The 15,882-nt window shown below is 34.0% G+C and overlaps 1 protein-coding gene across 1 annotated transcript in view; it reads right to left on the bottom strand.

Annotated features, from left to right (window-relative positions):
- TBC1D22A (TBC1 domain family member 22A) overlaps window positions 1-15,882 on the bottom strand; it is a 139,550-nt gene that overhangs the window by 16,128 nt on the left and 107,540 nt on the right. Inside the window, exon 12 of the mRNA XM_039726831.1 lies at window positions 15,398-15,493. Within this exon, the coding sequence (XP_039582765.1) occupies window positions 15,398-15,493 (96 nt within the window). The remainder of the gene's footprint in view (window positions 1-15,397; window positions 15,494-15,882) is intronic.

Below are 15,882 nucleotides of genomic sequence, written 5' to 3'. Positions count from 1 at the left end.
AACATGGAAAGAAAACAGTTTTCTTTGTAGAGAGAGGTCTCCAGTGACAGCTGTGAATTACTAACTAAATGGAAGCCCTGCCAGTGCATTTAGTTTAGCAGGTCACTTAAATTGCTTAGGATGAACAGGAGTTCTTCCTTTGTTCAAGAAAAATCCTTTTTATATTGAAATGGAGAAAATGCAGAGATCCCTTTGCGGTATTTACTGAAAATAAATTTTTAAAAATTGGTTGGTGAGACAAATATAGGATATAGGAAATACAGGATATAGGAATCAGAAAGTACTTTTTCTAGAAATTTAAAGGACAGTAAAATCAGATTTTTAGTGTGTGGAAGATTTGATTTACAACTTGGACAGTAACAGCAGCACTCTGAAGTAGAAGCCATAAAGCAAGGCTTGCTGGAAATCCCTTCAGATTATACACACCTAGCATCACATTTTTCCTTCCCTGTAGCAGGAATCAGACCAAACACAACTCTTGCCAACATGTGCAGATGAAGGGGACTTCAGTTCTGTATCCCAGCCTCTAAACCACACTGCTCAATCCCTAAGGAGTTTAGTGCCAGCATCCTTAGAGGCATAGAGGTCTGAACAGAAAATATACATATATTTCTTTTTACTTCATGTAGCCTTCCAGGACAAGGAAGGACAGAACCTAGAGGCAGAACAAAATCAACTTGCTTCTAGAGTTCAATAATGTTATTGAATACAGCAACAAAAAATAAAAGCAATAAGGAAAAAAAACAGTGATTACTCAACAATTACTGAATCATTTTTTATTCGAAATAGTGCTTTTCCTCTGTAAGTAGGCTTTACAGAGAATCACAGAATTTTACCACTGCAATGTGGTTCCAGCACTGTGTGCTCTCAGTTGGCAAAATTAACTAAAAATTACTAGAGTCCAAAATGTTTAGAAGGTATTTGTAGACAAAAACATTATACATGCTTCAGAAATGGTGACTGACAATTCAAAATTATACTCTAAGGCCAGTTCATTATCTGTTTCAACAACTGTGAGAGCTTCAGATTCTTTTTGCTTTTTTACACATGCTAGCAACCATGTATGTCAGTGGGAGTATTACTTGACAGGTACTCAACATAAATTTGGGGCTGGTTCCTACAGTCTTAGATGATACTGTCAGAGAAGATCTTTACTGATCCTGGTCTGACCTCCTGTGTGGATAACAGGAACTAAACCTAAACATATGGTTACTGGGTTTTTTTAAATTTCAGGGAAAACACCAATTTGAAATCTTTAAGAGCTACAGAAATTCATTATTAGTTAACATCTTGGGGGTTTTTCCATATCAAATTTCCCAAATATGAATCAATTCACCTATTGGTTTTCTTTTTGACAAAGTACGTGAAATACTTCACCATGCTCTATGAGCCCTCTCTATGTCTTTGACCTAAGACATAAGAACTGAATGCAATATTGACAATGAAAGAAAACCACCAAAAGGCAAAACAAGCTCTTAGGTTCATTAATTCAAGGATCCAATCACTCCCATGTACCACAGCATCATTCTGGGAGCTCATTAGGAGAGACGTAGGCATCACCCACCCTTTTGAAGCCACACATCACAGGGTACAGTCTCACGCTCCAGAGGTATGACCTATTCTAATTTACTTTATTTGCATTTTTTTTCATTTGACTACATCAAAATACAGCTTGCCTGAAGAGTTCAACTGAAGAAGTGATTCAAAATTTGTTTATGTAACTGCTCTGTTCTCCTCACTTTGTCAGAATGGTAAATCTGTGTCATCTGCAGATTTCTATTATCAGCTATTTTGTTAGTGGAAATGCTAAATAGCCTCTAAAGAAGCCTCCTCTTGTAAATGATTAACAAAAAAAAATATATAGGACATTGTATTATATTTTTGTTGATACTGTTAAATGCTATTTAAGTGTACAGAATAAAAAAAGACCACATGAAATTATTATATTGCACTTTTGCATCCACCAACGTAGATTCACTTTTCAGAATTAAAGACAGAAATGAAGATGTTAAGAATGACATGGGTGGGAAAAATGTTTCATTTGTTCTTCTTAACTGATAGTAAAAAAACTGGCTAAGTAAATACTAATAAATAATAATTATTAGAGAGATAATAAGTAAGGATGATATAATTTAATACTTGTAATCGAAACTATATGTTTATTATCTTCCTGATCATAGTATTTTCTTCCCACCATGCCTTCTGAGACAGATAAACAAAAATTGCCACACATATAGGAAGCACTTATGTGTTACAAGATTTCCATTAAAATCCATAAAGAAAAATGAACACCTAGCTCTTTTTGCAGATAATATTAACAACCCATTACTATTGTTAGCTGGACACACTGTGGTCACTAGAAAACCAGTCTCATCACAGTATTATCCTCTAATACAGAGGATAATATAGATAATATATGGAGTTTCCCTATTTACAGTCTTCCTGAAAATTAGGAAAAACTTTGGATAGCCTACTGGTAAAATAAATAAGCCTATCAATTGGATGAGTTCTGATACCTGTGTGGATATATTAACAAAAACTGATTGAGTATTCAAAATCATGGAAACAAAAATAAATTTCCAAAAGTAACCAAATAGCTAAAAATATCCAAAATAATTGTAATTTATTTCTGAAAAGTGAACATAAATAAAGGCAATAAAATGGCAAACTATTTCATTGCAGTTCCACATTCATGACCTAGAGTGTATTGCTTATTGGTGAGTGATCATGCTGCCACAAGGGAAATGATAACACACTCAGCAAGACTGAAATAGGACTGAAGTATGAAATAGCATCCTTGCAGCCCCAGCAAAGCACAAAGTCAGACTACTTATGGTGACTGGAACCATTCCAAGCCTAAAGCTACCCCATTTATTTTCTAGCACTGTGTTGAGATAGCAGAATTGCAGTACGGATTTGGAAAGCCCCAACAGTCCACTGCTGATTCATGCAGTTAAATCATGCTGTTACTACAATATTTATGCTGTTATCACACTACTTCATGATGGGAGACTTCATTATGGTCAGAGCCAGAGCAGATGATGAACTACACGTCAAGAGGAAACATCAGTTGCTTCCATGCATTAAAATACATAGTCTGAATATCAGGTGAAATTAATTCCAGTGATTAAGAACCATTCCCAGTTACAGATATAGTCACACAGAACCCTATTTCAATGATTATGTAAACATACAGCCATGTCTTGCCAAATTTTTAAATATTTTCATCTTTCTGTATGTAAAATCTAGATTTATTCTGTTTCTAATTCTCTCCCCATTAAGACTGTAGAAATGGGAATTATATAAAATAAATGTTAAACCAGCTTCCAATTTTGTTTCCAGCATTATTAATTTTTTTTGGTCAACTTGCTCAATTCTGTTGATCTTCACCACAGCAATTTTAGCTGAATTAGCTTTCAGTATAATTTGTTGACACACTTGACAGTCTGGCATTGCTTTTCTACAGCAAATAGCCACTATTATGTAGATATTTTTATCCTAAGGCTCAAATTGTTAAGATAGGCAACTTTACTGAAGTTAAAATATGATAATTCTGCAATTAAGATGAACCCAATGTGTTTTCTGAGAAAGAATAAGTAATTATGATGAAACCATTCAAGATACAGCATGACTGTGATGTAGCAAAAATGAAATCTGGACTGACAAGAACATCCAATAGAATTTAGAGGAAACAAAAATCCCCTCCAGTGCCCAGAAGCATAGTATTCTAACAGGTGAAAATTCAACATCATGGAAAGTTACACATTATGTGCTGTTCCAATGCACAAATCATAGCTGGAATGTATATAAACAAACCCATGAAAAAGCACAGTTGGTTTTTTACCATACTGCATAAACAGCTTCTTCTGGTTTGGATGGTTTTGGCTGGGCCTGTGGGGGCTTCTTTCCTCATTTGCTTGTTTTTTTAACATAAACAGACATCCAATACCTTTGGGGTTTTGCCAGACTGAAAATTTCTGGTGGTAATTTTATTTTCTATTGGTAGAAGGCCTTCTCTGGTTTTGGTACTTAAGACTGGCTAAGAACAAAACAGTACTTTTTAAAGACACCAGAATATGGATGCAAAAGCCTCAGCTCAGCTTTTCCATATGATTTTCTGTCAGGATTTTATGCTGTATTAACAATAATACATGTAAGTCTTCACTATGAAACAGAAAGACTAAAACTTTTGCATCTTGATAAAATGCTCTGCAAATTGTACTTGAATTGCTCTGCATATTTGCAAAACATTTTTTGTTTTGAAGCCTATTTACTGAACTTATAATCTATTGATTCTCAATGTGCCCAAGTGAATATGCTTGGAAAAGAGGTATGATTATATTTATGCAGCAGCAGCGTGCCTCTGGATCCCTGAGAGCCTACTCAAAATATTCAAAATGCTATGGCTTTTTTTTTTTTTTGATCAATTTAACTCTTCAACAGCAGCATTTACTAAAAATGGTGAATTCAATTTGTCAAATAACTCAACTGAAGCCAAAATCAAATTATTATTCTGGTTCACTTAAAGCCATCCAAAGACCTAGAGGGTTATCAAGAAAAGAGATAAGAGAACAAAAATCAATCTGTATTCTTGCATCCTTCCCAAAGGGTTATTAGCCCAGCAATATTCATCACCATTCAATCTGTGTGAATACTTGTAACCATATTCTTTTTTCTCGAATAAGCAAAATAGAATCCTGTTTCAATTATAGCATGCACAATGTGATCTTCAGATGTAATCACAACTGCTTAACCTAAAAGTTATTAGAAAATTGTGCCAAAGCCATAAAGATTCAGAAAAAGTTATCTAAACTTACTGAAAAAAGGCCAGATCTGTCAGAAACTGTTAAGAGTCCTCTGACCCTAAACAGGTATTTTCCCTCTTCATATGTAATAGCCTTTTAAAGAGTTGGAGGAGAAAAAAGTTTCCTACCAACTTAATTTTAACCTACAGATTTATGAATTCTAGGATACTATTACATTTTCATAAATTTGAATTCATTGTGCTCTTTGCACATTAGAAGAATTAATGATAAGTGTCCTTCTAAACAGTACAGATTTGCTACAGCTTTTCAACCTCTACCTTCTGTGGGTGAAAATAACAAAACTGTGGTTCCCCTGCATCACAGAAAAAAAATGGTACTAGAGTTTTGGGCAGTTTGTTTGGGTTTTTTGGTTATTTGTTTTTTCCTAAAAAACCTATCCTCACCCTGTGCAATACTCTGATAATGTGAAGAAACATAAAAAACATATGGGTGCCACCAACTGTAAGACTACATTACAGGTCTGTTTAAAAAAAAAAACCAAACAAACAACCAATAATAAAATATACAATCCACATTATAAACTGTGAAATAATTTTCTGATCCTGCAACGTCCAACTAGTGTTCAAGTACTTGCACAGTAAAATCCACAGCAGAAAATCCAAACTACAGTATTCCTGAAGATAGAAAGAACACACACAGCTAAAGAAGAACTCTTTGGATCAAAGAAAAATAAAAACTCATGTTAAAGTCTCAATGTAAATAAGCTGTTCTCATGTAATTAACTAAATCTTTCATTTGAAAAAACATGGCTGTATAGTTCTGTAATCATTGAAATATGGTTCTGCCTGACTATATCTGAAACTTGTAATGGTTCTTAATCATTAGAATTAATTTCACCTGATATTTATTTTCTTCATGTATTTTAATGCAGGCAAGCAAGTGTGAAACTCCAAGTACTGCTTTTCAGCTCAGGAAAAAGTTGTTATCCCTCATTAAATATCTTATGCATGAATGCTTTATGACCCCATCAGAATATCTGAATCCAAACACTGGCTTCTGTAACACTGAAGCACTTTCTGAACACTGTAACACTTTCTGTTCATAAAGAAACCTGCTTTAAAATGGCAATGATTATGCTACATTCTGTCCAGGCTAGTCTCATTCACTCTAAAAGCTGCATTTGCTATTCATTCTTGTTGCTACATCTGGGCATATTTATTAGGTGGCAGTTAATTCTGCAAGGACAACCTTCAAGAAAAACAATCACATAAGGGACATAAAGCCATATTAACATTTTCCTGCAATTAAAAACAGCATTAACAAAAACAATAAAGAAAAAAGCACTTAATCTAGCACAAACTTCACTAAGCAATTTCCATTAAAAATTGAGAATTAATTCTTGGGGAAAACAGAAAAAGCTGACCAATTACATTATAAGGTTAATGGGATTAATCTAATCACATTCAAAATATGCAATTTTCAGGGAGCAAAATGAAATACAGATTTTGGTAAACTGCAAAACTTTGAAGACACTATGTATTCAGCTCAACAAGATTAAAGAGCTGAGATTCTAGAGCTATTATGGTACCCAGAGTTCGAGACAGAAATTATTACTATGCCATTGTTACTGCAATGATCTCTGAAGTTCTACATCCAGGAAAATCTCCATGTCTTCTATTTGTTTTAATCCTTTGCATTTCCTTCTTCAAGAAACTCTGATTCTGAAGAGACTGGCAGATAGTCAGGGACCAAGTGAGATGTTGGTAATACCCTTTTTTCAGATTGGTCTTCTAATTAGTCACTATGCAAAATGGGTAGTAATGGAAAGGTTTAAACCCAATCAATAAAACACATTAAATCAATTATTGGCAAGAATATACAGAACACATAGTATGATTTGAGAGAATAACTATAAAGTAAAATAAAAATTAATTCTAGAGCCCACTCAGTGACAGTAAAAAGTAAGATCCATTACTAAAAAAGAGTTAAAGTTATTTTCCTATTATGATCACAAGAATGCATTTCCCACAAAAAAAGCCCAAATCATATTCAAATCCGTAACACTAAATTCCTTAAATTCAAATAATAAGAATAGGAGTGCACACAAAGGGGCTCAGGGGTTTCTGAAGAGTCAGGGGTAACTCTGTCTGAAGAAGGCATGCCTGCTAACAAAACAGACACCTTTTCCATGACAATATGCAGAATGTAAAGGGATCTTCCAAGCAATATGAATTTTATAAACACTATGTCCTCCAGCTTTTCTCCATGCAACAGCAAGTTTTAGAGGAATTATGTTCAATATGTCTTTCCCTCTGTTGAGCAGTCTCTACTGTATCCCTTCCTGGTTGCTTCAGAGCTTCCATCCCTCTTCTTTACTGGCAACATCTCTGGTAAAAATCAGTACAGAAAACAACATTTGGGCTTGCAAAGAGACATTCACATCCTCAGGCAAATCTTCAGAGAGTATTTAATATTGAGACCATTAAATGCAGGATTTAACAGATTGATTCTAATTTCTGTCAATGCCATATTCCTTCATAAATAATACAGTGACATAAATATTTGTACAGGATAGGATGAGACCAGAAGTGACTAATTCATACATGTCTTTCCCCTGACTACAAATGTAATTTAAAAGTGACTTTATTTCTAATTTAGATCTGAGTTAGAGGATTCACTTTATTTCACTAAACCTTAAGCCAAAGTACATAATGAAACACATTTTCAATCTAACTGGTCTCTGAAACATGAATCATATCTTCATATAATATTTGTATTGAACTATGCAGCTGGTTAACATCTTTGTTACTTAAAAAATAATATTTGAAAAATAAGGAAGGTATTAGCTAATATCACAAATAACTGATTTAGAAAATAGAAATAACTGCTCACTTTGTATAGTTGCTTAGGGTTTTTTTTGAAGAACACAGACAAACACTAGAGTAAGAACTCTGTCATACTAACATATGGTATCATGAACTCAGCTGTCAAATACACTACATCTGTTGTTAAAGATTTTGCTCTGTATGAAAGAAGGATTAGAAGTTAACAAATTGCAGTATGTCACACATGAAATCCAAGCACAATCTGCACTTTCAGTGCTTACATCTGAACTTTTTAATTTGATGCATCATCTAAAATTGCAACACATCCCCTGACTATCAGAAAAACAAACTATTCAAATAACAACTTAATTTGAACCCAACTGTAGAAAAAAACCTGATGAAATACAATTTTTCAAATGGCGTGAATATTTACACAGAAGAAAACACAGACTATTCAGGACTGTAAATTACTATATCCCTTTTGGAATTTTTTTTTTTAAATAGTAAGCAAATGTGAAAGTATTACAAACTGACACTTGAGTGCAATGAGTCAAAATATAGCTCCAACAATTCTCTGTACTCTTTTTACATCTTACACATTTCCTCTAGAAAGAGCCACTGCAGGTTTTACAGTGAAGTACCTCATTCCCTTTTAGATGCTCTCAACTGGTGTGATAAGGAAGAAGGCACATTTTACTATCTCCCAGTACCTCGATTTTCAGATTTGTTAAACTCCTGAAGTGTAAAAGCCACATGCCTTGGAATTACACTTAAAACAGTTGAGGGTAAAAATTAAGTTACTAAATCTCAACACTCTGTAACAAATATTACAGTTAGAAATATTTATAAAATATTAGGATCTTTAAAAACAATTAAAATATTATTCTACTTATATCAATATCAAAAGCCGAAGATCCTTGTCCTGTTTCTTATCTGCAAGGTTTCAGTTTTCCACTTCTCATGCTGCATCCCAAATAATATTTCTACAGATACAGTATGCTGGCCCTGTGGAACTAGAACAGGAATTTTGAAAATTTCTTCCTGTTTTGACCAACCTATTCTAGTGGGGAAAAAAAAAACCAAACTGGGTAGATTTTCAAGATAAGTCATGGCTGCAGTGATTAGGTGTTCAAGGACTACTTTCAAGGACTACTGTTCTTCCTCGAGTGCTTTGGAGAGCAGGGCTTACTGACTGCTGTGATTTATCTGATAATATTAGACTAGATCATATCACAGAATAACTTCTGAGTTTCAGTAGAAAATACATATATTTAAGTTACTTGTAATTCAAAATGATTGTACTATAGCTTGTAATTTTACTATGTGCCGCTGTACCAAATATCTTGAGGAGGAAGGAGGACTTCTGGGGCAGAGCTAGAGAGAAGGAGGGCAACAGAAACAGGCAGATTTCAAAATCAGATATTACATAATTTACCTGTATTACTGGTAGTATATTAAGTATTATTTTTACAATGCCAGGCATGAGTAATATATTATTCCTATAGGCTCTTGACCCAGAAATTCAAGCAAAACAAAGAAAAAGAGGTGAATTTATGAGTGAAAATACACACATTCCTAGCTATATAAGATATGTTTCAAAAGTGTTTCAAAGCTACACCTCATATGATATGAAGTAAGAACTCCTATAGTTTCAGGCAGAAAAAGTAAAATATAAACATTTACATCATAAACTATGTAAAGATCACAAAAGACTGATGAAATCTGTATTACTGTGGTTTGTTTGGTTGTTTGTTTTTTAACTATTTTCATTCTCCACTTTGCACACTTGAAGACAAACGCTGGGGGAAAACAATGTATAACTTAGGAAAAATAGGCCTACAGTATAATCAAAAGAAAATGGAAAGCCATATAGCAAAAGATAAGTAAGGGTAGCATTACAATTTTTATTTCCTTTTTCATGCTACTTAAGCCAGTTTTATTGTACTATATAAACTATAGAATCTTCCAGTCAGAATCTTCCAGTAGCTTTCCAGACAGAGGGCAAGTTTTCCTCCTAGTACTAGACAAGTACCAGTATTAAAGGAAGAATGACCTACAGTCTGTTACATTTCAGTTCAATATTAAAATTTTGCAATAATAATTTCTGTGGGACAAAACCTGTACATCTAAGACTGAGTGTTAAAACATCTTTGCACTGTTCTGTTTCATTTACAATACACTCACACATGGAGACCAAGTCAAGATATTCATGACAATCAAAATATGCAGAAGCTTTTGACAAAGTTGAGTAGGGTTGATAACGGAGCAGTTAAACTATTACCACTCACATCATTCTCTGTTCATTAAGCTCTGCGTGCAAAAATGAAGTCAGCAGTGTTATTATTGCAAATTGGCTCTTCTGAACATAAATGATTCAAGAGTGTTGAATCCCAGCTGTCTGCTACCAGTACTCAGAGATTAAGAAGTGATCTCACGTTAGGTTGCCAGCTATGACTTTCGAAGTCTAAAACAGCAGAGCTTCCAGTTTCTCAAAACACATTACAATATATTGAACATCTTCCAAAAGTGCTCTCAGCAGGGAATAAAATCACAGCAGTGTTACTAGTCAGGCTCTTTACAGTTAGAAAGATTTCCATGTTCACAGTTTTTAATTCTTTACAAGTTTTGGAACATCCACAGAAAAGACCCTGTTAGCTTCCATACACAGAAGAATGAGGGCACAAATTCATCTAATCATAGAGCTTAGGGGGAAGGAGGGCAAACATTCCTCTGTTCAAAAAACTAATCCTTTCTGAAACATATTGTTTTTCTTTAATTGAAAAACATTTATTTTTACTGCAGGAGCAATGGAAATTAATTTTTTAGCACAGTACATACCAGGAAGCTAAATTAAAATAGATTTATTAGCTACACCTCATATGATATGAAGTAAGAACTCCTATAGTTTCAGGCAGAAAAAGTAAAATATAAACATTTACATCATAAACTATGTAAAGATCACAAAAGACTAATGAAATCTATATTACTGTGGTTGAGAGTAAAAAGATAGTATGAAAATACATTTCTGATATCTGACATGTTTCTACAGTAGATAATTTCTAGGAAAGATATTAATATAAAACTTTTTAAATAAAGCTCATTACTTATACAGGCAGCAGACATGAATTTGTTTCTAAGCATCTTGTTATTCAGCATTTATCTAATTCTAATAAGATATACAATTGTGTGTGCATTCATTTTGGCAAACAAGTCAATAAAACTTGCTTCCTATATACAAAATAATAATTAAATAATAATTATTTAAAATATTATATAAATAAGAATAAAGCACAGTCACTATCCTGAAGATTTTATGGCTCAAGTGTAAAGCAAGAGACTATAAATTCACAGAAAAGTAAAAAGAAGCAACACAAAACTCATCAATGTGACTCTAAGTGCTACTAACAGACTCAAGGCAACCTGTCAAATCTATTCTGGGCATAGCAAAAAACTTAGCATGGCTTAGAGCAAAGTAGCTGAATATCTGCATTAGGTGCTCCATTTAAGTAAGGTGGCAAAGTGGGAGATAGCACTGCTGCTTTCTGGTGAGTGCAGGTGGGTGATGAAGCTGTCATCACGGGCTGATAGACTGCAGTCAGCATCTCACTGCTGAATCTCAGATGCCATGTAAGGCGTCAGTACTAGTCCATTAAAGGCCTCAAAAGAGAAAGTGTCTAAGTTTTCCCTGGTGCTCTAAAAAAGAGGGAGCTAAGGGAGATGCAGAGCAAGAAAGCAAGAAAAAAATGATAGACTGAAAAATTACTTTTACAGCTTCTTTGCAGTCTGGGTGAATATAATTGGAGCAAAAATGCATTTGTCAATGACAAAGAAAAGGACAATGCAGTAATAAAGATGTGAGTTGGTGACAGCATGGGTGAAAATGTCTTTTAGAATGACAGAAAAGCCTGTATCTTAAAATCATGAATAAGAAAAGATCTGCAAGAGAGATTCCTTACTACAACATACTGAATATATTTTTGTAGCTCAGCTATGTCAACAAAATGATAACCTCCTTAAAGTACAAATCTAACAGATATGCCAGTATGAATTCAACTATTACTAACTAAATTGTAATTACCATTAGCTTATATTTACTTCAACAGTTGAATCTAGTCCCTGAAGTCTAATTTCTGTAAAAATCATTCAGATATCTTGTAGTTTCCAACTCAGTAGCCCTATTTTCTATTAATATTTTAATTCCAAATATGCTCAAAATCACACATTAATATTTTATCACTTAACAGCATCACCTATCCACACCTCTCAAAAATTCAGGAGAATTTTGGATTTATGGCTGTAGTTAGGAAAATGAGTAACAGCAAGCCAAAGTCTGAGACATGCTGATGAGTAGAAAGGTTTTCATTACTTGTACATTTAATTACTTAAGCTTAGATACTTAAGCTAAATGAATTGCACATTTTGTATTCAAAAGGCATAGTGTATCACATTTAAAACATATTTTTATTTATATTAAGTTTACTGCCTTTTTTTTTGTCTGACACTAGTATGGAACCAGTGAAGTAACACAGAATATTCGTATCATAAACAGAATGTCAGAAACCAAGAATGACCTGTCTGAGTCTATAAAACACCAGACTGGTTACAAGGGAAAATCTAAGGCAGGATTAAAATTTTTGCCATTTACTGCTTAGCCATTGTGTTCTTTGCTCTCCCACATGTGAAGTATAATCTGCTAATCAGAACTATGAAGAGAGTAACAGAGACATCCAAACTTCCTCTCTGTGCCTAAGTTTGTGGGGCACCCTATCTAGATAAAGAGGACGACTCTCCAGAAGTGAGAACCAAGAGAGAATAACAAGCTGTAATGAAAAATAAAAGAACCCTCACTCTTTTCCATAATATTAATCTTTCTATTATACATGGGCATGAAATATTTAAAACATCTCCCAGAAAACATGTCAGCTTAATTTCACTGGTATCAAAAAGTTACTCTGGGGAATTTGAAAATTGCTGAATGTAACAATTTTTGTCCCCATTACATAGCATTGCATCACACAGCTCATTGCATTAAATAGCAAATTTCAAAGTGGGATTCTAGCTTACTAGAAAGATTACTGAATAAGCAGGACAAACTGTAAGCAGCTTTAAACTCCTAGGAAAATAAAACCATCTGATATTTTCCACTAAATCAAATAAATGTCAGTGAGAGTAATAACTTGTTCAAATGATTCAAAAGAGAATAACTATTATCATGACTTGATTATCATCTTACAATGAAAAAAAATCAACACAGTTTTATATGCCTATGTTCCAAGTCTATATATATATACACCTGTTTAGTTACAAACATGTATATCTACAATATATACATAACAAGAACATTTGAACATTTGGAGGCCTGAGTTGAAACATTTATTTCTTCCACCATTCCCTTATCAAAATCTACTTCCCTTAATATCTTAATATTTAATTTTACAGATATAAACCAAATACCAAGCAATTTTCAGGTTGTATCACTCTATAGTATGAGTCCAGCCTAACTTCTTTCATTTCAAAATTTATTTGTCTGCTACCTGACAATACACAAAAGAAGTCCCGAAAACTACAGTCACACACATTGTGTGTCTGTAATAAGGAATATTGAGGGATGAACATTTGGTATCTAAGTTAATTAATCTGTTCATATCAGGAAGAATAAAAAAATCATACTTTTACTGATTGCTTGGTTTCAGACATACTCAAAAGAATGAAAACAAGTATCTTAATAGCAAAGACTATTTTCTATCATCATCCTGTCTGTAATATTACTGACAATATACTTCATCAAACAGAACGAATAAAAGTATTGCATAACCAATTCCTTTAAAATTGGTCTTTCATTCAAAATCTGTTCAGTGTCTCTTCTGGCACAGTGCCAGATGTTCTTGGGAAACTATTCCAACTTAAAATTCCTGTGAGGTCTGTATTTCTAGTGAAAGAGGTCAAACAGACATGTAAAAGAAGAGCAGGAGTTTTCACAGCTAGTAGAAAAGAACCAGGCCCTCTGACTGACAGTTAGCAGAGACTCCCCTAACTCCTGTCAGATGCAGAAAAACAGATACAGCACACGCTGTGTGCAAGAGAAATGACTGAATGCATGTGGTTCTTGATACAGTTTATGGAACAAAAATCTTCTGTACAAAATGCACTATAGCTATGAAGTCTCAATAATGTGAATTCAATGCAATCAGAGTACTCCAAACAGCATATACTGAACTCCCCAATTTTCCAATGTAGTTTAAGTGCTTATTACTTTGAAGACTAGGCACTGATCTACAGCTATTATTAACGAAGCGGAAGAATAATGGATATTATTCTTGCCTGTGGGACAGAAGTATCATTTAGAGAATTGATAACACTTTAGTTCAGCCATTTTAAAAGGTCATGTTACACAATAAAGAAGGCCAAGGCTTTTAGTGATAACATATGATAGTGATAAAACCAGCATGGATCTACAGATCCTTAAAATTACCAATTGCATTTCTATGTTGTAAGCAATCCAAAGCAGTGTGATAAATGCATTCCAGTGTATTCCTGATTTCTGTACTTTATATTCTAGTTCACATGGGTTATAAAGAAATTAAACTATACAGAAATACCTTAACAAATAAATAAGTAAACAAATCTGAATGTGTGTAAGGAGAACAAAACCAGTCTTCATAGTACTATGCCATGGTATTATTGAAACATAGTTGTAATAGATTTGGTAGAGAGAGGAAATTATTCTCTTTGGTGTGGGAAATCAACATGAAAAATTTAATAGGGAGGATTAACAGTGAACAATTGTAATTGAGAGGTATGGATACCAACATTAGAGATGATTTTGACAAAGTACCATAAATTGAGAAAATCTGACAGTGTTAGCAGGTAGTAGAAATTAAAGCTGTTATGTTGTGCCCTTAGGGATTTATTCATTTCAAAGACAGGCAATGACAGCTCTGAATAAATCCTTTCATGAAGATAAAATAGATTGAAGTGATACACAAATTTGCACAATGGTTCATTTGTAGAGGGCCACAGAGTTCAGTCAGCTGGAGAGAAAATAAGCTGGTAATGGGCCATTTCCCCGGGGTAGGCAATGGTGTGGGCTTTGCAGCACAGGCTATTCACATTCAGTCTTCAAACGAGACTTTAAAGCCTTTTAGGCATTCAATGTGTATCATAGGGTAAGATTCAATATAAATATTTCTATGAAAGTGAACTGTCACCAGTTCACAAAAATAATTGGACTTCTATGGATGTATGCAAATGATCTGCCTATCTACCATATTCAAATCGTCTTACAAACAATGTCCTGATATGCTTTTTGCTGAAAAAAATGTAGGGTTTTGAAACATAGGGGCCTGAAGTCCATTTACTTCCTAATGAAAAACAAGCTCGTTATTTTAAAAGACTGTTTGCCCAGCTTTTTTGAAAGAATGAACATGACCTTGTTAAAGAATGTTATATTATACAGAGGAGAAATTACAAATAAATTCTTCAGCAATGCATTTAAGATTTTAAAAATTTACCTTTTCAGAAATCTCTGTGAAATACCAAGGTAACAGCATCCCCAGAAATCATCTTCTCAAAGTCTGCCTCAGTTAAAACAGCATTTTTTTTTCCAGAGTGGACAAAGAAAAGACATCTCCTACTGCTTATAGTCCATCACTTCAGGTCTAACAGTTTTGGAGCAACTCTAACTAACAGTAAGATATCGTCAGTCTTGCTGCTCCTATTTTGTCTTAAGTTCATCCCCAAAGTAATGTTGGAAAGGTAAATCTAACAAATGCCACCCTGTGCTTGAAAAATATCCTCTTCACTTACTTGAAAATCTTTCTCCTCCAGGATCTCTTTCCTCCACCTGACAAGGAAGGCAGCGCAGACGTACAAGTGGAAGTGAGAAAAACCCTCTGGTTCAGACTAGAAAAAACAAAAATAGATCATCCTTTCAATACACAAATAATACTTTTGATCACCATGTGTCCCAAGTGTATTTTTATGACATTTACTTCTAACTACAAATGTCAGCCACATCTGTCTCTCTTTGTATCACAAACACGCTTGCATTTAATCTGTGCCAAACCTATTCATTGCTATTATCTGTAACAGGGACAGAGGTGAGGCAGCTTCCATTTCTCATATTTAAATTCATTCTTTCCTGATGTGTTTTCCATTTCTGGTGTTACCCATTAGCTTATATCTGGTATGAAATACTGTACTGTGCAGCTCAACACTGTGGTGTGAACATATGTTTCAGCTCTGTTATTAAGTCAACTCTTCTACTAGCAGTAGCTTTTGAAGTATAAATT

The sequence above is a fragment of the Passer montanus genome, unplaced genomic scaffold (genome assembly GCF_014805655.1).
Source record: "Passer montanus isolate IOZ18808 unplaced genomic scaffold, ASM1480565v1 scaffold6, whole genome shotgun sequence".
Taxonomy (NCBI): domain Eukaryota; kingdom Metazoa; phylum Chordata; class Aves; order Passeriformes; family Passeridae; genus Passer; species Passer montanus.
Note: the sequence above shows the minus strand (reverse complement) of the source record. Positions and strands in the feature narration are given on the sequence as shown.